We start from the raw sequence: 27,022 nt of genomic DNA on the forward strand, positions 1-27,022 counted from the left end.
TAATTTTTGAAATGATAAAACATATTTTTTATTTTGTCTGGTGGGATACGAAGGATCACCCTCGGGGTAAAACGGACCATGACGAGATAAGACGGAGCGATGCTATTCTCAAACAGTTTAGTCTAGTAAAAATAGCAGGTGCAGTGTTGTCTAAGGTACTAAGTGTTCAGGGAAGTCGTTCATAAACTACACACAAACGTGCAGAGTTTTGAAAATATTCGTGAAAAATTTAGCTAATTTTCGGAATTTATAAGGACGATTATCTACGTGGGTTTAAAATCTCTCAAAATCTGTTCACGTGAAATCTAAATGACTCCGCAGTAGGTATTTCTAGTTCCGATTCGATATGTTGTTTCGTTCAGCCAGCTCGAATGCCAGTTCTTTGACATCTCGCATTGTGATGGCGTAGAATCGATTCTCCAGCTGCAGCAAATGCTCCACCAGTTCTTGTTCCTGAGTAGTGGTAAAAACTGGATCAATGGATCCGAGCTTCATCGTCGGTGATTCATTGCCTTTGATTTGTTGGTGGTTCTAGGAATTCCAAAACTGACTGATGCTGTCCTGATGGACATGCCGTTTCAGCCATATTCAGCTTATCCAAGGTCCATTACATTCGCGACGACTTCCTTATGTACTTTCGAGGCATAAAGAGACGAACTAAAAGATGATATTTTATTTGATACTAGCTGACCCGGCAAACTTCGTCCCACCCTAAATTTGTTTTTTTTTGTTATCAATACTTTCAAACATTCACGTTTTCTTACTATGAGCAAGTTCATGGGTCCAGTCACAGAACTGTTCATTGATTGATCTTCTAATCGACCCCGTTGAATTTACCTTTTACTATAAAATTCCTAGTATTTCTAACAAAACTCATCATTATAATATCAGATTATTTTCAGACACAATTCTCGTGCAGATTTTTCAACCACTTGCAAATAACATGTTTTTCCGTTACATGGAATAAATGTTTCATACAGAAAATATGATAGAATAAAGACAGCCCTAAATCGGACAATTCCTTCCACGAGTTCTGCTCTTGTCAACTCATTCGGCGATACTTTTTATTGGTATAGATAGAAGAAGATATAGAAGTGCGTTTCATTACATTGAAATCCATTTCCAGTTTCGAACAAAGATCAATTTCGCTAGCGCCAACATCAAATGGCCTAACAGCACTTGTTACTATGTAACTGCACTATGTAGAACATTTGGAAATTTAATTTTCCGAATTTTCCATTTTTCCTTCAGAGTTTTCCGAAAATTTTCAATAGTCATGTTTGGTTGGAATATTTTTGGTTGAAATATGTGTAATATTTTTATGAGACCCTCTCTCCATTCCAGAGGAGGGAGGGGTGTCATACCATCATAGAAACATTTCTCATACCCGAAAACCCTCACATCCCAATTTGTGCTTGATTAGTTCTCGAGTAATGCAGAAGTTTGTGTTTCGTTTCTATGGCAGCCCCCCCCCCCCTTCCTCAGAAAGGTAGGAGGAGTGTTGAACCACTTTAGAAATGTTTTTCCCCCCTAAAACCTCCACATGCCAAATTTGATTCAGTTTGCTTGATTAGTTCTTGAATTATGCAGAAATGTATGCTTCATTTGTATGGCAGTCTGTCTCCCCCTTCAGAGAGAGGGGAGGAGTGTCTATTCCCCATGGAAACGTTTCGTGTCCCCTAAAACATTCGGGCGACAAATTTGGCTCCATATGCTTGATTAGTTTTCGAATTATGCAGAAATTTGTCTTTCATTTGTATGGCGGCTCCCCCTTAGAGAGGGGGATGGAGTGTTTAACCACCGTAAAAAAACATTGAATGCACCCTAATATATATATATATATATATATATATATATATATATATATATATATATATATATATATATATATATATATATAAATGGCGCTTTTATCCCGTCGAAAATGGTCCGTCTTCCCCCCAGAACACCTTTTGCATTATTTTGCACTTTACAAGCATTTTGTATTATATTTTTCATACCCTTTCACGCAGGCAGAACCGGAACAATATACTGAAAGACTGGGATACTGGCAACTGGCGGAATATACTGTTTTTGAAAATTAGATCACTTGCAACCGCAATGGACGAAAACTTTGTTTTGTTTACAATTTTAATAATTCGTGCGCTCAAGTGTTGCAAGGTGTTTCGAAATGACGAAAATATGCTATTAATACTTCTTGTGTAGCATATTTGCCAAAATACTGAGAACTTCTCATAAAATTAGAAGTGGTCCGTCTTACCCCGCCGGGCGGTCTTACCCCGTCTTCCCCTACGCGGTGCATTGAAAATACGACCTTTTGTCGTTCCTTTCTTGGGAAAAGGCAAATCAATTATTCCACCACTTCAAATTCTTCGTATATTTCCCAAAATATGAATTCCTTGGAGTAATGCCATCCGTTCCACAGCGGATTAATTATTATATCTTCAATGCTGTCAAAACGGGTCCCACGAAGCAATAATTTGAGTTTCGGAAACAGGAAAAAGTCGCATCCATGTATCATCACCAGTGGGATCAGAATTTGATCGTTCAAGCATGTCTTCAGCCACTTGAATGAGATGAAATTTTCGAAACAATTGTCACTAGCCGTGCTGCGACTTTCCCAAACATGTCCAAAACGTCATCCAAAATATGGCGAACAGTCTCCTGAAGGATATTCAATTTACGGGTATGGTTTTCTCAAACTTAAATTTTCCGAGCACCTTTCCTTTCATTTTGTCGATGTTTTCATCAGTTGAATAGGTTGATGGTCGTCCTTGACGTGGCAAATCGTTCATCACTTCGTCGTCCGTGTTTTCAACGTAGTTGAGTCACCGAGTGTATTCTTTAACATTTGCAACGTTTCGGTACAAGACATTTTGTTTGCAACACAAATTTTAACACAATATATTCGACCAATAGAATTATCGATACCAAAAATTGCTGAGTAAAAAATGGTAATCTGATCTTAATGACGCTGCAAACAACTAAATGACAGATCGCGCTAGAAATTGACATTAAGACCACTGACAGTAGTACCAACATTAAAAAAAATGAAAAATATTCGGTGGGCACATTGAAAATTGCAAATTCTTTGTTTATATGCGACATGTATGTTGACTTGTAATGTATTTGATAATACAGAACTGAAAAAAAGCTTCAAGACAAAAGAAAGCATTGCTTAGCAAATTTTTATTTTGAAATGATAACTTTTTTACATTCGTTAATAATCACTTAGTAGAGCAAACGCTACCGCTTCATCTACGTTCCATTTTCAAACAATTCCGACCGTTGATTCTATTGTAAACATATCTGATAATTGTGAGCGACTTTTCTTTCAGTTTCTGTAGTAACAAAATGTTTCTCACATTGTTCGAAACGAATTTTATATGTTGTTCGACACGGTAATTTCAGTCGTTGGGCTTCATTAACTATAAATGCCGATAGAGCGTACGAAAACTGCATCACATTCGTGAACTGTTGCATTCAGAACAGGTACTCTCGCATGAAACATGAAGCTGTAGCTTTTACTGTTCGGTCTGTTTCTAATCTTTACACAAACATTGGTCGTCACCGAATATGGTTCTTCTTCTTCTTATATGGCACTAACGTTCCTAGAGGAACTCCGCCGTCTCAACGTAGTATTACTTGCGACATTTTCATTAGTACTTAGTTGAGATTTCTATGCCAAATAACACGCCTTGAATACATTCTGAGTGGCAAGCTCTAGAATACGCGTGACCACAGTGCAAGTCAGAGGCAAGTTTCTTTGAAGAAAAATTTCCCCGACCAGAACGGGAATCGAACCCGAACCCCCGGCATGTTAGGTTTGACGCTAACCACTCGGCCACGGTAGCACACCGAACATGGTTCCGGTAGGCAAATAAGTCTTCAATTAGCCTTCTTCGGGTATACTTTCATGTATTTATCAACCGCGTTTGAATTCCAGAATGATTGAAACGATCAGCGCCACCCGGTCATATGCATAATCCGTCACAAAGATCAGCATATCAGGGGGGAGGTAACAGGAATGGAGAAGCGAATTGTGGCGGTTTGTATCCAGGCCACATCGATGTCGGAAAATGAGGTCCATCATTTGAGGCGCCACCTGCAAACCAGTTACACTCTATGGGATAAGTTTCGGCAAATAAATGAATAATCAATCGAGTGATTTCTTCTGTGTTTGTTGCGGGTGAATAAAACGTTTATATTTGGAGTATGTGATCTACGACGGTGACACAATAGGCAAGTCTGTCACCTTTGGGGGAAGATTTTGTAGCCAAATGATTGTACGATCTCATAAAAAACTGCAGGATCTTGGTTGGACAGTTTTAATGCATCCACCATCACCTTTTTCTCGCATTGCAAACCTTCTTGAGATATATGAAATTTGGAATTAAGATAAGATTGTGAAAATCGATCATTAGATTTTTACGCCAATAAGGACCGATACTTCTATGAGAAAGGCATTATGAAGCTACCTTTAGAATTGCAACAAATTTTATAATAAAACGGTGGATAAGTTTTGAGTTTCACGCAAAAATAATAGATTTCTTTTTTCCCCAACCTAATATTTACGAATCAAAGTGTGTTACATCAATATACTGAATATACACGACAAATAGAAATTGTTGCAAATAATTCAACCTATACAAATCTAAACCGGTTCTATTTTCCTTTTCTCGCCAGGACGCTTCAATATGGGACAGAATCTAGCACTCGTCTGGAGTGGTGGCTCGTTGGAAGACGACCGAGACACCGATTTCCCAGGACGCATACGAAAGTGGTTCGACGAAGTTAAAAAATACTCATTCGGGGAGAGATTTTCTCTGTCCACCGGTCACTATATGCAGGTACGTGGTGCATCTGGAATTAGTTTGCCGAGGAGCAAAAAAAAGAATAATATAGAAAATAACTAGAAGGAAGATGGCATCGTCTATTCTCCCCCTGCATCGACAAGTTTTATCTTCACGTGCGGCCAGAGCCGTCGTCCGGAAAGTAAGAGGAATGGACGAATCGCCGTGAACCGGGACTACGTTCGTTTAATGCATCCTTTCTCTAATACTCATTTCATCCCGGCAGCATCCGACTTTTCATTCATAATGACATTTTTCGCCGGACAGTCTGGGTTTAATTCAATTCACAAAAGTCTTTCTATGCGGTTTTAATTACATTTGAGGCGGAAGAGTTTTCGCCATGGAAGAGCGGACAAACATTTTATTGAAGGAAGCATAAAAGGTGATGTGCGCACAATATGGGACATGTGTTCGTGGAAGTGTTTCGAAAATATGTGTGCTTTTAGATGCTATAAAATGGTATTACTTTTGATTGTATGAAAAGTAATTAGCAATAAATCACAAAACGACACCCTTGCTGAGTTCTATTGGTCAATCTTTTGTAAATTTTCTTTCATTACTATTCTAATTACATCGATATATGTTGTTGGATTTTCGTTTCAGTTGTGATTTTTCTACATTTCTTTATGTCCTCTTAAGAAGAACAATTTGAAACGTTGTTTATTACAAAATTCTCTTGAATATTTAATATTCAAATGTTCATATTCAAGTTCTAAATTCTTATAATTTTTTTTTCATATTCAGTTCTGATTTTAGATTCCAGATTGCTTATACGAATGCCAAATCATCGGTTTCGATATGCTGGATGTTCAAATTCCAGAACATGAATTTTATGTACAGATCGCTTCTTTACTAAGATTAATTGTTCACACTCTCGTCATCCTTCTCGAATCTTTCTCATTCTTGAATTCTCAAATCAAAAGTTGAGATAACTTGCTCACCTTTGAATTATATCCTAAAATCAATTGACGTAAATTAAAACAAACACATGAAAAACTTTGACAAATAGTGAGTGATTATAACAATTTTATCCGATTCTAAAGTTGAAACAGTGGGTTGTTCTAAATTTAACGCACCTGAATTCTGAAAGTAAACTTATATTAAAGCTATGAACAATGTTATGTAAAATTCAAGTAAAACTACAGCTAAAGATATGTTCCATCAAATATACCGTTCTTGTGACTGGCTGAAAAAAATCGGTTGAGTTCCTTAAACTTCTCTCAAAAAAACTTTAGAAACATTGTGCCGTCGAATTATGAATATGGCACCTGCCGCTGTAGTAGAATCGAGTTACGTCAACTGAGACCTTCCGTACAATTTGCTACGGTTGTAATGAGATAAAAAACCGAAACAAGAAAAAGCATATATTCGTTAATAAGATTGGAATCCAGAAGTATGATGAAGAATTCGAGTCTCCCATACAGGCAAGTATGTTAAATTTAATAGTTCTCCATCACCTGATAGAAAAATTGCAGTAATGATTCTGATACTGATCTCACTGCCTGTCGCCTCATGGAAGATTTGGAGGGAACACCAGTCAACGGTCTCTTGATGCACTACCAGATCGTCCGTGGCCTGAGGACAAAGATAGACGACTTGTTTTTGACAGTTGTTGATTCCAACTACGATGTTATAGTTCTCACCGACCCCTGGCTGAATGAGTAAATGAGCAAATAAAGGGTGTGTCACATCAAATTGCATCACGGAAAAAACGCTGTAGAAATTCGCCCAGTAGACCGATCCTTTTGAAAATTTTAGACAGTAAAATAAAAACTATTAAACAACTTTTGGCATTTTCTTTTTATTCATACTTCGAGCCCAAGCCCGTATGCTCGCACCTTCCTCTTTACCCCGACCATAAGGTTCTGTACAACGTCAGGTTGTAGTTTTTTTTGAACAGAAATCCATTTTCTCTTGAAGTCCGCCTCCGATTCGACAACTTTTGGGTTCTTCCGGAAGGCCTGCTTCATAATCGCCCAATATTTCTCTATTGGGCGAAGCTCCGGCGCGTTGGGCGGGTTCATTTCCTTTGGCACGAAGGTGACCCCGTTGGCTTCGTACCACTCCAACACGTCCTTTGAATAGTGGCACGAAGCCTGAAGCTTTTCGTTTCGAGATCCGGCCAGAAGATGGTCGGGCCCTCATGCTGCTTCAATAGTGGTAGTAAGCGCTTCTGTAGGCACTCCTTAAGGTAAACCTGCCCGTTTACCGTGCCGGTCATCACGAAGGGGGCGCTCCGCTTTCCGCAAGAGCAGACCGCTTGCCACACCATGTACTTTTTGGCAAACTTGGATAGTTTCTGCTTGCGAATCTCCTCCGGAACGCTGAATTTGTCCTCTGCGGAGAAGAACAACAGGCCCGGCAGCTGACGAAAGTCCGCTTTGACGTAGGTTTCGTCGTCCATTACCAGGCAATGCGGCTTCGGTGTACAGCTTCCGGGCTCGCGTCTTCCCCACCATGTTTTGCCTTTCGTCGCGGTTAGGAGCCTTCTGAACCTTGTATGTACGCAGGCCCTCCCGCTGCTTGGTCCGCTGGACGAATGAACTTGACAAATTCAGCTTATTGGCGACATCCCGGACCGAACTTCTCGGATCACGTCTAAACTGCTTAACTACGCGCTTGTGATCTTTTTCACTGACGGAGCATCCATTTTTACCGTTCTTCACCTTCCGGTCGATGGTTAGGTTCTCGAAGTATCGTTTTAGTACTCTGCTGACCGTGGATTGGACGATTCCCAGCATCTTACCAGTGTCCCGATGTGACAACTCCGGATTCTCGAAATGAGTGCACAGGATTAATTCACGACGCTCTTTTTCGTTCGACGACATTTTTCCAAATTTACGAGAAATTGACAGTCAAGCATGGACAACGTGATCTATACACTCTTATCTGATTATAAGCGAAAGCTGAAGATATAATTCCTAAAAATTAAATTTCTACAGCGTTTTTTCTGTGATGCAATTTGATGTGACACACCCTTTAACTCATCACTGTTCGACAGTGCGTGAACTGTATTCCTTAATAACTGTTAACGCAGAGCTGGAGTCTTGATTGAAGTTTCGAACCGTCTTAGTGGCTGTTGCGACCCTACTCCGGTTTGTTCATCGTTCGAGCAGCTGTGGGTCAAAATTACGACACCTCACAGATCATTAAGTGTTGGCGTAATATACCATCCTCCTGATCGGAGATTAGATTCCATCACCATCAACAGTCACATCAGGAATACGGAAGTTGGAGCGCAGGTGGATATTGTGTACACAGACCTCAAGGCTGCCTTTGACAGGATCGATCACACCATACTGCTTGCTAAACTTCAGAAGCTAGGTGAATCTCCAAGACTCGTTGGCTCAAGTCTTACCTTACCAATCGAAAAATATTCGTACGAATTGGATCTGGTATTACGGAGAATTTGACCAACAGCTCTGGAGTACCTCAAAGCAGAAACCTTGGACCGTTGCTTTTCTCTATATCCATGAACGAGATCGGATTGATCCTTCCAATTGGTAGTCGATCGTTCTATGCGGATGATGTAAAAATGTTTATGTCAGTTCAAAACTTCGCAGATTGATTGCGACTACAGCATCTGATAAACACCTTTGTAGAGTGGTGCTCAAGAAATTTTCTCACACTAAGTGTTCAAAAATGCAGTGTTCTAGCATCTTACCGAAAACTTAAGCTAATAACGTTTGCATACACGATCGATTTTCAAACTTTGCCACGTGTAGGAAAAATACGTGATCCCGGTGTTACACTTGACTCTACCTTAATGTTTAAGCCGCATTACTCGGACATAATAAATAGGGCTAATGAGCAACTCGAATTCATCTTTAAAATCTCCAACGAGTTTCGCGATCCTACCTGTCTGTTGTTCGATCGATTCAGGAATTCGGTGTGGTGGTTTGGTGCCCTTATCATACATTTTAGATTGCAATGATTGAAGCCGTTCAAAGCATATCGTCCGTTATGCCTTACGTAACCTTCCACGGAATGAACCAAACCAGTGTTGAAAAAAATAATCTTCGCGAAGCTCAAATGCATAGATTCTCGGGCTAGCTTGCATCGAAAACCTACATATTCCAAACAAAAATCAAAATGACAAATACAGACAACCAGTGAATATGAGCAAATGAACTTTTTTTCTTCAATATGTTTTGAAGCTTATTTTTCCACCCAGTGTCATTTTCGTCTCGATTATTCTAGACGTCGGAATTGAATTTCATTTTAGCCAAATGAATATCAGCTGTTCCCGATGTCGCAAATCACATGACGGTAGCTACAACCACTCGTTGCATCCATTCTGCATATGCCGTTGTTACCGTCTCGCCAAATAAAATCCTGCGCGATTTCTTGCAAAGTTCGTTTCATCGAACTGCTGAAAGTCACTATAATAGAGAAAAAAAAACCGTTTCGCATGTGTTGAATATCAATTCGTTGCTTTTGATATTCAAAGTATCAATAACAGCGAAGTTATGAACCCCACTCAATGCCGCATGCAATCATTATAGCGAATTTGTTCATGCATCATCGATATGAACAAAATGAACTTAATTGTTATTGTCATCAATATAATGAGGACAGTTTCAAGCTGAAAAAAAATCATTTACACTGAAACAAAATCATGTTCGTTACTCGTGAATGTTTGATGATATTCTAAGACACTGAACCAAACAATCAATATACGAAGCCTGTTGTCAACTACTAGGACTGGAAACACTTGATTCTAGAAGAAAGGTTTGCCAGGCAATGCTTGCAGAGAGAGTGTTATTGGGCGAAATAGGATGTCCTGGTATTCTTGCGCAGCTAAATATTAATGCACCTGTGAGAGTGCTTCGCTCAAGAAATTTTCTTCGTCTTGAGCCACGTTTCGCAAACTACAGCTAGCATGACACAATTCGCTTCATGTCATTCCGTTTCAATGAATTTTATGGATACTTCGACTTCAACCAATCTGCTGAAGCTTTTCGTTTTCGGATTCAACGAGGATTACTGGATCAAGTGTAAATACCGGAAAAAGCACTTCTAGCGATGGACTATACAAACTTTTTAATTTTTTTTATGTTGTTGATGTTATCTTTGTTTTGACTACCATTACCGATTGTTTTAACGTGTTTTTTACAATTTATAACGTATACAGTCAGATGAAATAAATAGAGAAATAGTTCCCTGACTATCCTAAGTAGGATAGACTTTGCCGAGCCCCGTCTCCTAGCATCAAGAGGACAATCGTCATCCACCGCTTTCGTGGATTATTTCTTTGGAAATGATGTTTTGGGAGCGTTGGAGATGTAACAGATACACAAAAATAATTGAATATTCGATACGTTTTTGAAATGAGGTGTAGTCCTATGTCTCTCCGGCTATGCCTCGATCGTTCGCTTAGTAAACATATAACGGAAAATGAAATACTGGTAGATGAACAGTCTGGATTTAGGAAAAACCACTCTTGTGAAACGGCTCTTAATTTGTTGCTTCTAAAATGGAAACTATAGAGGAGAAGAAAGTTATTTTGACGGTATTTATTGATTTGAAAAGGGCCTTCGAGACAATAGACCGGTGTAAATTGATAAAGCTACTTTCCAGTTATGATGTAACTGGACCTGTATTGACGTGGTTTGAAAGTTACTTAAGCGGGCGAACACAAATCACGATTTATAGGGACAGTAAATCATAGGCGGGATCAGTGAATCTGGGTGTGCCTCAAGAAAGTGTTTTGGGGCCGTTACTTTTCTTGCTTTATATCAATGACATCAAACAGGTGTTAAATGATAGCGACGTGAATTTGTTCGCTGACGACACAGCGATATTTGTTGTGGCAGATACATTGCAAGACTGTTACAGAAAAATGAACTACAAAACTTAGATGACTGGTTAAAATAGAAAAAAAATGAAATTAAATATAAGTAAAACGAAATACATGGTAGTATCGACACGCAGTCTTGATAGTGGCAATCTAAGTATAAGTATAGATGGGCAACCCGTAGAAAGAGTATCATCAATCAAATATCTTGGCGTTATTCTAGACGAAACGCTGCTTTTTGAAGAGAACATTAATTATACTATAAAGAAGGCAGCTCAAAAATATGGAGTGCTTTGTAGAATAAATCGTTTCTTGACTTTTGAAAGCAAAATAACGATCTACAAAGCGCTGATCGCTCCACATTTTGATTATTGTGCATCTGTACTATTTCTTGCAAATAAGAGACAGATGCAAAGAATGCAAATGTTGCAAAACAAGGCTATGCGCCTGATATTGAGATGTGATCGACGAACTCCGCGGAGATTCATGCTAGAATGCCTACAATGGATGTCAGTCAGTCAACGTATTAAATATTGCACGCTCACGTTTATATACAAAATGACTAATAATATGACGCCGAATTACCTACGAAACACTATAATGTATGGAAGAGACATGCATCGATATAATACAAGACAAGCAAGCGACCTCAGAACCATGAACTTCCGAATGTCGTGTACCCAAAATTCAATTTTTTATAAGGGATATCGACTGTATAATACCTTACCCAATGAGGCAAAGACAGCAACAAGCCTTCGAATGTTTCGTAGTATTTGTAAAGAGTTTTTGAAGCATGATTTAAATTTTTGACCTGGTGTGTAATCAATGATAGTATGTAAGATGACGAAGCTATAACGGATTAATTTTTTTGTGCTTTTGTCTTTTTTATCATTAGACTATGACGATGGTGGTATTTTATTTGTTTGCACGTGAAACGGCATAGAGAAGCTTAAAATTGAGCATTGGCTAAAAAAAATGGTTCTGTTTTTAAGAAAATCATATTATAAGGGATTGAAAGTGGAAATTGCGAACAAGCTAGGGATAGCTCAACCGGAATTCTTGTAAATTTATCTTTTTTACAGATGATTGACGAGATCTTTCTGTGTTGTGGCAGATCTCATTGCAGATTCAGATTGAAGCGATTATACCCCAGTTTGAATGAAGGGCCTGAAGTATCGGCTGGAATTAGGCTTAGGTTTGCTCAGCTGTCTGGTCTCGAAAACGATTAACAGATCGTTGTCGGGTATCCAGTAAAGCGGGATTTCCTTTGTAAATTCAAAGCTGGTATGGATATAGGTATTAGGTTCGATTTCTGATCGGTCAAGGGTCTTCCCGGATTGGAAATTCTCTTGACATGCCTTGGAATATCTAGCGTTCATATAATGCCTTTACTTGCTCTTTCGAGTGACAATCTATGTCTATGCTCTTAACTAATATACTGGTTTTGTTTGTATTATAAAAGAAATCCATATATATAGTTATCGAAGAAAATTCGTCCAGCTCAAATCGTTGTAGGAAAATAAAGTGGGACCGTCATCATTATTATATAATGAATAGAGTACTGTGTTAGGTGTAGGGGCATGTGTGTGTGTCTTTTTTTTATCTTTAGACTATGATGATGATGGTATGTTGTTTTTATTATTATTTTTTTCAATTTTTAATAATTTTAGTTATTAGATTAGTTTAAAAATAATTGTGAAGTCTACAAGAGTTTGAGCATCGCGCGCGTGAACCGGCATAGTAAAATTTTAAATTGAACATTGGCAAAAGTGATTTTTTTTCTTTGTTTTTGTTTTGTTTAATAAGATCGATCCATTCCAAGGGATTGAAAGTGGAAACTGAAAAGAAGCTAGGGATAGCTCAACCGGAATACTTGTAAATTTATCCTTTTGACAGATGATTGACGAGATCTTTCTGTGTTGTGGCAGATCTCATTGCAGATTCAGATTGATGCGATTATACCCCAGGTTGAATGAAGGGCCTGAAGTATCGGCTGGAATTAGGCTTAGGTTTGCTCAGCTGTCTGGTCTCGAAAACGATTAACAGATCGTTGTCGGGTATCCAGTAAAGCGGGATTTCCTTTGTAAATTCAAGGCTGGTACTGACAGAGTTATTAGTTTCAATTCCTGATTGGTCAAGGGTCTTCCCGGGTTGGAAATTCTCTTGACATGCCATGGAATATTTAGCGTTCAGATAATGCCCTTACTTGTTCTTTTGATAAACAATCTATGCCAGTGGTACAACCGGACCGTTTTTTGTTTTTAACTTGCTTACTGGTTGATTTGATATTACAAAGAAACTCCTCCATATAATTATCCACAAGATAACTCGTCCATCTCAAACCTATGTAGGGGAAAGAGGTGGGACCATCATCATTAAAAAAAAAAGTAAACCGACATTCAACCAGTATGTCTACAAAGATCCCCTATCATTTAACTGAGCCTGTAAAATAAACGAATTATGAAAAATTCCCTATCGACCAGTCTTGTCTGCCACGAAGAAAACATGTAAGAACGAATAATGCAACCATATCATGCAATTCCGATTTATACCTCGTTTCTGTTACACGTCTCATTTTAATTTTCTAAAGCTATTCCCAGCAGGGGAAAGTCGGGATAGACGGGCATCCCTGTATAATTGATCAATTACATTTTTATTCCAAATTTTAATGATGTACAAACTTGCAATACAGGGTATCAATACCTTTGACACTTACTGTGTAATACTGTGTATACTAATCATGTCGGGTAAGACGAACACTCCACCGACAAAAGACAAACATTTTGTTTTGAAAACAATTTAATTATCTCCTCCTTCTTTTATTAACAGATGTCAACTAACTACGTTTGCAAGTGCAACCACATATCATGGACGAATTAGCAGAGCGGTTTTTAAAACGTAATCCGAATTTGTCATTCCGAATGCCGAAAGCTATTTTAGACATGAAAAAATGTGAAAAATTACAAGCAGTTCTAGGTTCTAGCCTTTTTTGTTATATCATTTTAAGGCATATTTAAAAACCTCCAAATTTATCGAGTACATAAACTTGAATTTTCAGATAGTGTCCGTCTTTTCCGACTCAATCTTATGTTTTCACAGATGCCAGACATATTCATTTTTCAAAATGTCTGCCTCAAAGACAAATTTTATTATAAAAAGGGACCTAGACTATCAAATTGTGGTGAGATAGTTATATGGTTTTGGTGAAATTCACGAAAAAAATCATCTTTTACTTAAGGTGTCTGCCGGGGATACAGTAAACATTCACTAACTGGGCGAAAAGGAAAGACCAGTTATCGACATTCGCGTTTTAACTGGTCCGGCATGATAAACGTCAAATAAAATCGACGAGAACTTCAATCGATTGTTTGACTCGCGTTGATCATGAAATTGGATAAACAAAAGGATTCCAATGGAAGAATGCAACAACAGGTATGACATATAATTTGAGGAAATTATTTTTCTGTAATTTAACCAATGTTTTTGTCATGCGAAAATAATGTGAATTTTCATGACATTTCAAATTACATTCGAATGACCCTCACAGCAAAACTTCCATTTGAATATGGCGTCGATTGTTTACGAAATTCTGCTTTTTAGCTGGTCCAAGGACCAATTAACGTTCGCCCAGTTAAGCAGCAGACCAGTTAAACCCGGACCAGTTAGCGAACGATTACTGTATCATTCCGTGCTCTAGCCAAAATCTATACCATCAATCTATACTCGTTTCCATGAGGATGAATCAAATTCAAATTCCTTTTTTATTTTCAAAAAACAAAAATATGTTTTTATTCGTTTTTTTGCATGTATTTTTTGTTTTTTGAAAATAAAAAAGGAATTTGATTTTTGATTCATCCTCTTAAAGTCAGAAAACACCTTTCTCACATGAAAAAAAAATTATCCAGATTCTCTCAGGAGGTGATAGATGATCATATCTGATGAAAATGAAAATAATCTTTCTACGCATATGTTCGAATTCCAACAATGTCAGGGTTATAGAACTTTTTTTTGTTTCGGACTCTGTTGCCTCAAATTGGCTCTACATTAAAAAGTACGCTATGGAAGACGATTCTGTTATTTCCATTTGTAAGATGAAAAAATTTAGTATAAGATATAGTAGCGGAACATCTATATTAGTGGATTTTAATAACATTTTGGAAGTAAAAAACTTAAAAGTTTATAACTTTAAATGTGTTATTATCAATTTTATCCTAAAAAAATATATTAAACTGGATTGTTTCTATCAATTAAATTGAAGCTCTCTAACCGCTCTGTAATTTGTTCTTTGATACCCAACTTCTATCTTTCTTGATTTGGCTGCAATATCGATATAAAAAAATCGTGGTGAAAATTCAACCAAAATCTTAAAAATTCACGATTTTTACCCTACTGTACATGTAATAGCCACTTAAATTACATCTCAACGTTGAAAAGTTACATTTCTTCTTGAAATAAGTATTATTTGAAGAACAAAAAAAAAATATTTTTTTCCAAACTGTATATAATCGAGTCCAAAATTGTATATAATCGTGATATATGTGAATACATATAATCGAGTCTGTATATAATCGAGTCCGACCTGTATTAATAATATCTTGACAAATAATGTGAATTTTTTTGAAAGCTGTGAGCCGTTTAATAGGAGACATATTTCCACAACTTCCCTTCCAATGCATAATACATACTTAACTGTAGTACAAATACAGGGTGGGCCATTTAAAGTGGAAGGATTTGTTTTTGCAATAGCAAAGTAAAGAAGTGGAATCTTAAATTATTTTTTTTTAAATTCATTTATTTTGGTCTAAGGAGATTTGTTCTAACTACTTTTTGACTATGATATCTCGTAAATGACCGCCTCTGGCCTTGACCGCAAAATGTGCCCTTTTTTCGGCATTTTCCATCACTTTGCCCAATGTTTCGGCCGATATGGCAGCAATTTCTTGTCGGATATTGTCTTTCAGCGCAGCCAGGGTCCTTGGTTTACCAGTGTATACCTTGGATTTTAAATATCCCCATAGAAAAAAGTCAGGAGGCGTCAAATCAGGTGATCTCGGTGGCCAGTCATAATCGCCGTTTTTCGATATTAATCTTCCGGGGAACATTTCGCGCAATAATTTGGTCGTGGCAGCCGCTGTATGACATGTAGCACCGTCCTGTTGGAACCAGTAATTGTCCAATTCATTTTCACGAACAAATGGCAATAAAAAATCGGTTATCATTGTCCGATAACGCTCCCCATTCACGGTTACCGGCCGATGACTTTATCGGCATAAATGCCACACCACACAGTAACTTTTTGGTCGTAAAGAGGTTGCGTTTCGATGAATTGAGGGTTTTCAGTAGCATAAAACCGACAATTTTGTTTATTCACTCCTCCATTCAAGTTGAAATTGCCACAATTGAGAAGTTATTTTGAATGTACAGCTGAAAAATTTCAGCGCGTTGTTTAGGTGTGTATTGTTCCATGGTTAAAATTGTACTGAAATGACGCTTCCAACGCGGTATGACAGTTGTTAATCTGACATCTCTGTCAAAAGTTATGGGGTTGCCAGATGCTTCCACTTTAAATGGCCCACCCTGTAGTTATTATTTATTAATTCATCAAAGTTTGATGTGTAAATAGCCATCAAATAACACCTAAAAAAAAACTCATGTCCAGCATCATACAGAACTACTAAAATGAATATTGGATAGAATTATTCTTTAAAGTCTTGCCAGATGAGTTATTACTGATTTTGAACATCAAATTTTTTTTCCATTCGGATTAAAATATTTTTGAAAAAATCTCTTATTTACACTGAGTGGGGGTGAGAATGGGCCAAGCACAAAATTGAATTCAATGCCAAACCGATATAGTGATTATCAGATTTTCATGAAAATTGGTAATTTTAATCCTCATAGTAAAATATTAGACCCGTTTTTTTTTCATCAGGGTGGTCATTTCCATTTTATGGTGATCCGAAAAATCAACTTTTCCTTCTTTTTTCTAAAATTACCTTTTTCAATAATTCATAACTTTTGAACTACTCGACCGATATAGATGATCGATATATCAAATTGAAGCCAAGGTCACCATATCTTTTATGTTTTTTCGTTTTCGAGCGATTTTGCCAAGTTAACATATTTTCAGTTTTAGTTCAATATTCCTATGCGACTGGACAACATCTATGACACTAGAATCGATTATTTATGCAAATGTGGTATTTCATGTGGCTTCAAATTGGTATATCGATCATCTGAATCGGCCCGGTAGTTTAAAAGTTATGAATTTAAAAAAAGTCATTTTTAGAAAAAAAAAAGGGAAATATGATTTTTCGGACCATCGGTTAAGTTTGAAAAATCATAACTCAATAACACAAAATAACGCATCTCTGAATTTTTGATATTTTATCTAAGAAAATCTTAGCTTTCAAGAAAAAATATAGAAAAATATAGCGCCCTTGGTCCCGAGATAATGTGAACTATGAAAAAAAAATTCAATCAATTATTACAAGACCAAAATTTATGCAAGTATAATATTTTTCGAAAAGAGACTAGCTAATTGGCTTTAATTTGATATGTCGATCATCTGAATCGGTGCAGTAATTCGAAAGTTGAGTTTAAAAAAAAGGAATTTTTGGAAATTGAGAAAAAAAAATCTTTCGGACCACCCTAAAATGGAAATGGTCACCTATTTAATTTGATATGTAGATCATCCGAATCAGTACAGTAATTCGAAAGTTATGAATTTAATAAAAAGTCAGTTTTGGAAAAATGGGAAAAATTTATTTTTTGGGCAACGCTAAAATGGTCACCCAAATGATAAAAAATACGGGTCTAATGTTTTGCGACAAAGAACAAAACTACCACTTTTTCACGAAAATCTGAGAACCACTATATCGATTTAACATGGAATGGAACATTTCCATAGCACTTCTAGGTGGATTGATACTTTTTTCGTAACTCAAATAATCATTCAAGACACTTACTTGTTGTTAAATTATCTTGAAATTATTGAGAAATTGATTTCTGAACACAATTTTTAATAGAAAGTAATATTTACTACTTTGACCCATTGCAGCACAATGGTCCAGGAGGTGCATTTAAGTTGAAATCGGCATTTAGAGCTCGACAGTTATTCTCTAGACAAAAACTGTCTTCGACAAAGTTGTTACATATAACAGAGCGCTCATTTTTATGTTATCAAAAATAGGGTGACCAAAATTCTCGATGAAATAAAAAATCTAACTTTCTTATCTTCATAGATAAAGGTGAACATAGTTCTACAATGTTGTAGTCCTATTTAAGACATCTTTGTGGAACAAACTTTTTTTATCTTTTGAAATAACCGATATAGCGCCTTAGTTTCTATGTTACGTTAGGGTCACCATGAAATAAACTGTTTTTTTTTTTGCTCCAACTTTTATATTTCAAATACTACATACAAACTGTCTTCGAAACACTTTTAGAACTTACTTTCAATACAAACATTTTACGATGCAGAACTTGGCAATATCTCAACTTCACTCAAAGTTATTGATATTTCTTCCCAAAAAATACGCTCTTTTCATTTGTTTGTCATTCTTTCTGGGGCAAACATCAAAAATGTTTGTTGACCGAATTTGAAAGAACAAATTTCACTCTATATAACATGTGATTTTCAAAACTATGTTATTTTTTGTGTTTGAGTAAATCAAAATTTAAATCACTAGTTTTTGGGTAAAAAAACATCGATAACTTTGAGTAGGATTAAAATGTTGACAAGTTCTGCATCGCAAAATGTTGGTATTGAGAAGCTCTAAAAGTCGTACGGAGACAATTTTGATGTAGAGTTTTTAATATAAAGTTTAGAGTAAAAAAAACCGTTTTTCATGGTTACCATAATGCGACTTAGACAGAAAGCGCAAAAAACAACTTTGTGGGAAATATTTGTTCTCTAGACAAAAACTGTCTTCGACAAAGTTGTTACATATGATAGAATGCTCATTTTAATGTCATCAAAAATAGGGTGACAAGAATGTTCAATGAAATAAAAAATCTAACTTTCTTATCTTTAGAGATAGAGATGAACATAGTTCGTCAATGTTGTAGCCCCAGTTATTTTAAGCAACTTTGTAGAACAAAACTTTTTTCTATCTCTTAATATAATTGATTTAGCGCTTTTTGTTGAAAGTTGCATAAGAGTGACCATGTAAAAACGGTTTTTTTGCTTTAACTTTTATATTTCAAATTCTACATCAAAACTGTCGTGATACAACTTCTAGAGCTCATCAATTCCAACATTTTGCGATGCAGAACTTTTCAATATCTTAATCCTACTCAAAGTTATTGATGTTTTTTTACCCAAAAGCTCATGATTTCAATTTTGAATTACTCAAACACAAAAAATAACATAGTGTTGAAAATTACACATTATGTAGAGTGAAATATGCTGTTTCAAATGCAAAATGTTTGTATTAGTAAGCTCTAAAAGTCTTCCGAAGATAGTTTGTATGTAGAATTTTAAATATAAAAATTAGAGCAAAAACAGTTTTTTTTCATGGTGACCCACACGCAACTTAAGAGATAGAAAAAAAAACTTGGTAGATGTCTCAAATAACTGTGACTACAACATTGTAGAACTATGTTTACCTCTATTTATAAAGATAAGGAAGATAGATTTTTTTATTTCATCGACAATTTTGGTCACCCTATTTTTAATAACATAAAAATGAGCGCTCATATGTAACAACTTTGTCGAAGACAGTTTTTGTCTAGAGAATAACTGTCGAGCTTTAAATGCTAATTTCCACTTAAATGCACCTCCTGGACCATTGTGCTTTGTCACTCCCTCTAAGGGGTGAGATTGGGTCAACTTTCATTTAATCGTAGTTCAGTGAAAAATTAATATTATTCAACAATTTCTAGAAGACATACGAGTGTTCATCATTAGAGATTTCTACATAATCAGAATTGTGTTTTACTCTAATTTACGATAGTTATTCAACAAAAAGTTCGAAAACTACCTTTTTGGCCCATTTTCACCCCCATCGACGGTACCTTAATTATCTTGAGAAAAGTGGGACGCGTTTGAAATAAATGTTAAAGATGAAATAGAAATAAAGTTGAATGCGAATTTCGATTTAATTCACTGTTGGTACTATGAAGGAATTCGACAATCATTCCATTATTCCATTTAAATCAAAACGTATATTTCCATGTTAAAGACCCTTCTTCTCTGATAGCAAACTCCGATATTTTTCATCACCTTTAAATAACGAATGCAACACGCCATGTGGATTGTTGCTCGACAGTGATAGTGTTTATTTTATCTATTTGCAGCTGGTATGGGCTGACAGCTTCCTGGTCGGTTGTGGTTATTCCTATTACTACTATGGAAACAAATACAATAAATTGTACGTCTGCAACTACGGGCCAGGGTAAGTATGGTTAAAATCTGTTTCCAACCACTCTTGTGTACCATTACTCGTTTCCACAAACACACAGCGGAAATGTGCAAGGTCAACAACCGTATGTCACTGGTCGTCCGTCCTGCGAACAGTTCGGTCTGCAGAAATCCCGCACCTATCCAAGCTTGTGTATGCCTGGAGGAGTGGACCCTTATCATCACAACAACGTGATTCCCCCAAATTATTATTCTTATCGAACCTCATCAAATAATCATGGGAATCAACACTACACTTCAGCTTATCCCTCAGCTGCCACCAATTCAAATCATCAACTTAACGACAATAATATCCTGCTCAACCTTATATTTGATCAGAACAAACAACAGCAGCATCATTATCAGACTCCGCAGTCGCCGCATCAGCAAATACAGCAGCACCTGCCAAGTCCATCGGCCGCTGCCGCAGCTCTTCTCAAACCGGGCAACATTTTCAAATCACCGCTCTTGTCATACCGATGGGATTTGCTGTTCAATTTCCTGCACTAGTATTAAGGATTACGGTTTAAGTCACGGCGGAGAGAGCTGCTTCCCACACAGTAAAAATGTATACCATGTATCGTCGTGCTCCTGGAGCGATTTTGTCAGAATCCTGTCAGACCAATACACGGAAACCCGGATGTTCTGACAGATGAAGGCGATAGCGTCTGCAATAAAATTATACCTTCAGTGATTCCGAAGATATTGAGGCAAACGTTTCGAAAGTATGTGTGGTGCAAAGCATGGCATCCCGTTTGACCCCCGACAGACTTCCTGAGTGTTAACGAAGGCAAATAACAAACAACGCAAAAGATCAACAAAGAAATAACAAAATACTGTCAAGTGCTAAACCTCATACTTATTGCGGTACAGGGCAGAGACAATGGCAGGGGATTACTCCACACAGACGGAAGGATTGCAATCTCTCCATTCGGGCAAAACTCTCCGAGCAAGTGGTTTATTTTTCTTCCAAATCTACTATCGTAACCGGAGAATGGCGGAAATAATAATTAGACCAGCGCAGAGCTCGGCAAACCAGAGCAACGAATGCAACGCTGCTTTTGCATCTTCTAGTTAAAACATGGCACACGGGGTGTGGGAAGGCGGAGAGGGGTGACAGGTGAACAAACTAATCTTCCACAAAGCAGCCGACCGACAAAAGCCGTAACACCGTAACAGCATACAGCACACCACTCCATAGGCCACAAGTCTCGATAGTGCGTTGGTCCCGGTTCATCGGGTGACAGAACACTTTTAGCCATAAGTATGTTGTACTTCATCCCGAAACAGTCACGCTTAGAGCCAGCAAAATTATGTGCAATTTTGTTTGGATTTTTTTTCTTCTAAATTTTTGCAGCAAACAAACCAGCTCATGCAATTACAAGTTATGAATTGCTTTATAACAAACGTTTAGGTTGAAAAACATAAATAACGTTCTTAAAAAACGGATCTCCTACGTTCAATGCTGTAATAGATATATCAGTTTTAATTAGGAATAAATTCTTGTGTACAATGTTAGATAGTAATAACTTAATGTATATAATAATATATAGAATGATCGATAAAGAGGTTCGAAAACGTGCTCAAAATCATAAAATTGTGCGTTTTTGTACAATGTTGTCAGAGTTCTTTATACAATATACTGATGAAATGGTTTTAATAGTTTTCTAGAATAGGTTGGTAACTATTGTACCCGATGTATGAGGAATGCATAGTTGACTAGTGATATGATTAATAAATAAGCACAGATTCAGTTTATTGACTTTCTTGTTCTTCGAAACTGTTCCAAAATCCTCGACTCTGTTCCAACCAAGGCTCGGCAAAGTCATATTCAACTGAGGATAGTCAGGAGACTATGAAGAAATTCCCCTTCGTATTCAATTGGAAATGACTTTTGGCTTCTTCCATCAATTTGTCCGTCAACATGAATGAACAGTCAGTCGGGCGTTTGGTCGCTAGTCCCCGTCAAATGGATTTCATTGCATTTTGAAGTGAATCCCCTCAGAATGAATTCGTTTCTCTCTCTCTTGTATTACGTATGCATGTATCGGTGTTTGAGTTCAACGTGATTTGACATATACTACAGGTGAGCTAGATTTTGCCTGTTCCGTACACGAAAATTACTCACACCTATAAAATAGCGTGCAGTGTTGTGTTTAGAAACACTTACAGATTTGTGAATTTTGTTGATATAAACCAGTTTTTCCGTATGTTTTTGCACAAAATTGAACTCAGAGACAAAGTGAACTATAATTTTGTTTAGAATTCCTCCCAAACTGCACGATATTTACTAATACTAACGCGAGGACCTTTATAACATACCTGGTAATTGGTAATGAAGCCGTTCATTAATGGTGTAACTCCTTTTTTTTGCAACAGAAATCATGCTTCCGTATCACTTTATATGGACGTAAAAATAGGATTGCGTACGCGGGAATCGAGATTCGTGTCAGGGGGAGTAGTAATGTGGATTGAAGGCAGGTTGAATGAAGAGGCAAATTTGTACTCATTAGTTACGTCAATTAAAATAAACATTTGCTAGAATAGTTCATGAGACATCCTCGCTCTTAACGCTCTTCAATTTATTTCTAGACAACTCAAGAGATGTTGACGACGAGAGTCGATTTTTATTTTTCATCTTCATGTAACATGTAACAACAGCTTTATTATATCCGTTTGAACTTGCGTTTTGTACACCCAACAAAAGACGGAGAGATCATCTCTGCACTACCTCGTTTTTTCCACTGTCATCAGATGACCATTCTGCACCATAAAGCACTGTTTCATGGATATTTTCTGCATCGCATGTTACATGGTGCAGTGAGGTAACTAGTTTTAATTACTATATTCTGCCACCAAAAAACTAACCGGGACACTTTTTATCACAGCACGAAGACGGACCACCACACATATCAGGCTCTTTTCGGCATATCAGGCTCTTTTCGAACTTTTCTGCCACCAAAAACATTGACCGCTGCACCCTTTAACAGCACGAACACGGACCTCCGCACAAATCAGGTTTACACTGGTGTCATAGGATCACCGACAGGCACATCACACGATCGTTAGGTCACGGTGACATAGCTTGCAGCTTCTTACGAAAATGTGGCTGCACGAATCGCATGCAATCGTGACAGCTACATAGAATTGTATTGGTGTGGTTACATTGCTTCCCCCCGCTTCGTTCGAAATTGTTTGCTTTGACACTAAAATTTGATGCGGGGTGATTTGGACCAGTGTGTGTTTCATCGAAAGAAAAAAACATACTTTTGTTTATGTAAAGTAATTTGGGATAATATTACATTCAGTAAGAACCCCCGTAGACTGCAGATTTTTGTAGACCGATAGATTGGTCGGCCGACTTAAGGCGGTTTTATATTATCCAGCACGTGGCGTAAACGGCGCGTACCGACACCGGCAGACAAATACATGATGTATTCATATCATCAGGCATAGCAACTTCTCTGTACGGACCGGCAGCGCAGACGGAGCGGAGAAATGCTATTGGTGATTGAACCGAAGTCGTACCGAAGAGCGACGAATGCACTCATACCACGAACTTCGACGTTTAATTTGTATGTATGGTGCTACTCGCCCGTGTAGTTCGTGCCCGGCCCGGCAAAATATTCTTTTCGAGAGTTCCTTCATGCATTTGTCTGAAACGTGCTGCGTATGTCCGGAGCCGTTCCGCTATATATACGCATACACATTTGAAACACACGCAATAATATTTGCCTTGCATGAAACGTGCCGTGCCGGTTACGCTACGTGCCTGATAATATAATATTACCTTTAATCAGTACGGAGCGATATGCACACAATGGAGAAATAGTTTAGTAAAAGCAGCTACCAAATCTTTAGTAGCAAAAACATTGGTAAAATATACACATTTTTTTGTAAATATTACTAAAATTGCGTAAAAAAAATGTCAGACGCAATGAATGTTCCTACCAGGAATTCGTATATTTTACTTCATACCATTAGTAAGTTTGTTTTTATTGTCATACCTAACAACTGTGATGTGCGCACTTTGTCTTTTGTCTTTTGGAGACGAAGCGATTCGGAGGTAAGCACTTTGTTTTTATTGAATTCACTTATGTATTCATCTCCCCCGAGAATTTGTTTTCATATTTTCGGCGGGGAAAATATCACAAGAAATTTTGATCAATATTAACATAATTAACCTAATACCATTTTTTTCTTTTTTAGTTGGCCTTAAAATTATATGCAGTACAATCATTCGTCATAAACAAATCGGAGATAAGTTTTCGTTTTTTTTACATCAGTCACCTCGGTCGGGAAACTATTTTCATATTCCCGCCAAGGATAAACATCAGTTATATTCTATACATTACAACACTATTGACCTTTTTCCTTGTCTTTACAGCTGGCATGATCCCAGACTCGTAATACTTGTTTACCAAAAACCATCCAAGCTATGGGATTGAAGGTAATGGCGAGTTTGTCGCTAAGATTGGAATCTTTCTTCAACACATCATCGACCGTAAAAAACTTAAGGTGAACATACATAGGAGCACATTTAATATCATTAACATATGTATTTCTTTGCTTCATAGGGACACGAGAGAACAAAATACGGATGAAACGTGCTAATTCTACCGTCACTCTGCTAATCAGCTAATGCAAATCAGAGCGATGTAGCAGGAAGAGGAACGGGAACTTGCTTTGGAAATGCTCATCAAATTGAGGTGGTTAAGGCTGCGATTAAAATTTGCCTCTTGTACGCAGTTTATAGAATGATTCCAACGAGAATTATTGATGTTGTTTATAGAATAAGTTATTAGTATAATGTATTCTAAGTAAGTAGAATCAAACGCAATCAAATACAATTTTTTAAATTAAAAATAATTATTAAAAAATATTGTCATTATCCCTGATGATTACCTCTCACAAATATGAAGCAAAATTTTCACTGTTATTGCACCAATGTTGGACCAACAATTTGTAGTTTGTTTGACATATGTGCCTACCATTCTTTTTTGTAACATGTACCAATGATTAGTAGGGTAGAAAATGACTAGAGAATTGGTAACATGTACCAAAAAATTCGTCATATTTACTAAATTTTCCTCTCAGTGCATGCGCAGACCGATTCCGTATCGGCAGATAAAAATGTTTGATACGTTTCCCGATTGCATTCAAACTATTCGGTCGGTCAACTATCGGCCGTCCGTTTAATCAGTAATGGCTAGCATCGATCTACGCACACACGACGATTGTTTATCGGCCGATAGCTCATTTCGCTCTCAATTCGCTCTCTATTTTGGCATCCAACATACGTGCCGTCAGGGTTGCCAATGATATTTTTTAAAAACTGGAAGATTGCTCTTTAAAAAACTGGAAGAAAACTGAATCATGTAAAACCGTCTTATTCTAAAAAGATCGGCTTCTAAATGTTTATTTTCCCATTCCAATGATTGAGAGATAGAATTTCCTTCGAAGCGTCGTGTAGTATTTATATGTAGTTCATTAAACGGCGAAATGAACAATTACTTAATCATATCATTTGAGCAGATCAAAATGCCGTTTCCCACTACTCGAACATTACTGTGAGACAATATTTGAAGTTATTTTTTGAATTCTGTAGTGTTCCTTTTGACCATACTTGATCTTCGGTTTGTCACTTTTGCGTAGTTGGTTCCAGCTCCCACTCGTTAACATTTGAAAGCGGTTCGATCATGCATCAAATAGGAGAGTTTAGATCATGCGTAATGTCAATGCTATTTAGAACTGAAAATTCTTTGGGAGACCATCAGAAACTAATATCCTTTTGATGTAAATGGAAACAAGATTACTTGGGTTTTATGCTCATATCAATCAAAGCCAATGGAACACATTGACTCTATGCTCTTCTGAAATTTAGAATGATTTGGAATACCAATAAAATTTGATGATTATATAAACTCAAAGGCAGCATAGCACACGGGCTCTATGAACCTATTTAGGTGAGATATTTTGCTATGAACATTGCCAGTAGTGATTGAAATTATAGTTCAAGTCAGAACTTCAGAATATTTTGGAGAACCTATAACATCTGATATTTATATAAATTCAAAGACAGTGTAGCACGCACTGTGCACTAACCGTATTGGATTCGGAAGTGTAAGCGAGAGAAAAAAAAACACTGAGTTGAAAAAAAGGTAAATACACATTGAATCGATCGAACGATGAATGTCAAAAAAATAAATTGGTCATGGGATAGGAAGGGTGAGTGAGGGATATTATGTATACATTGTGAATTTATTTTACATAAAATGGGTAAAACTGAAGCACACATATAAAACACTGGATAAAACTGGATGATATTCCAAAAAACTGGAAGATTTCAGGATTTAACTGTTCGACTGGATCGAGAGAAAAAAACTGGAATTTAAACTGGAACATTGGCAACGCTGCGTGCAGTGCGAATCACTGAGAATGCGATGCACCCAATGCTCTCTGCATCTCTTTTTGGTTTTCCTTCGCCGTTCTCTTCTCCGTTGTCAAACACAAATTAAATACAGTCTTTCGAGAATATTCGACTGACAGTTGGCTAGTGTGCGCACTCTTTACCAACCCGATTGTTTGGTTGGCTCGGTGTGCGCGGTTCAAATCCTCGAACAAGGTTTGATGGCAAAACATAGCAGAAAAATATAATTTGTGCTACACCAACTAAACGTTTATGGTACGAAAAACATTCGCTACGGGAGTAAGAAAAACAACGCCAGAAATTACATTTACATTCCGAAGCCTTCACATGCTTGGTTTGGTAAACCTGTTCTAATCATTGCACTTGCCGGGAGAAAATGCAGAAAGCGGAGGAAGAAGCCAGTCCTCAGACTCGTCTCCAGAGATGGTCAGAAGAATTATGAAATATATGAAACATTTCAGTATGATAGCGTACGTGGGTTTTTAAGAGATACTATTTCCATGAAATTCTAACTATTGGCCGAAAATATCGCCAAAAGA

General features: G+C 37.1%; 1 protein-coding gene across 3 annotated transcripts in view; it reads left to right on the forward strand.

The window, feature by feature from the left end:
• Nucleotides 1-21,787, forward strand: part of LOC129763186 (venom allergen 5) — a 50,788-nt gene extending 29,001 nt beyond the window's left edge. For all 3 annotated transcript variants that reach the window (XM_055762010.1, XM_055762011.1, XM_055762012.1), the window contains 3 exons: nucleotides 4,687-4,850; nucleotides 19,951-20,048; nucleotides 20,116-21,787. In XM_055762010.1, coding sequence (XP_055617985.1) covers nucleotides 4,687-4,850; nucleotides 19,951-20,048; nucleotides 20,116-20,563 — 710 coding nt within the window. In that variant the 3' untranslated portion in view covers nucleotides 20,564-21,787. The remainder of the gene's footprint in view (nucleotides 1-4,686; nucleotides 4,851-19,950; nucleotides 20,049-20,115) is intronic.
• The last annotated feature ends 5,235 nt before the right edge of the window (nucleotides 21,788-27,022 follow it).

Source organism: Toxorhynchites rutilus, chromosome 1 (assembly GCF_029784135.1).
Source record: "Toxorhynchites rutilus septentrionalis strain SRP chromosome 1, ASM2978413v1, whole genome shotgun sequence".
Classification (NCBI taxonomy): Eukaryota; Metazoa; Arthropoda; class Insecta; order Diptera; family Culicidae; genus Toxorhynchites; species Toxorhynchites rutilus.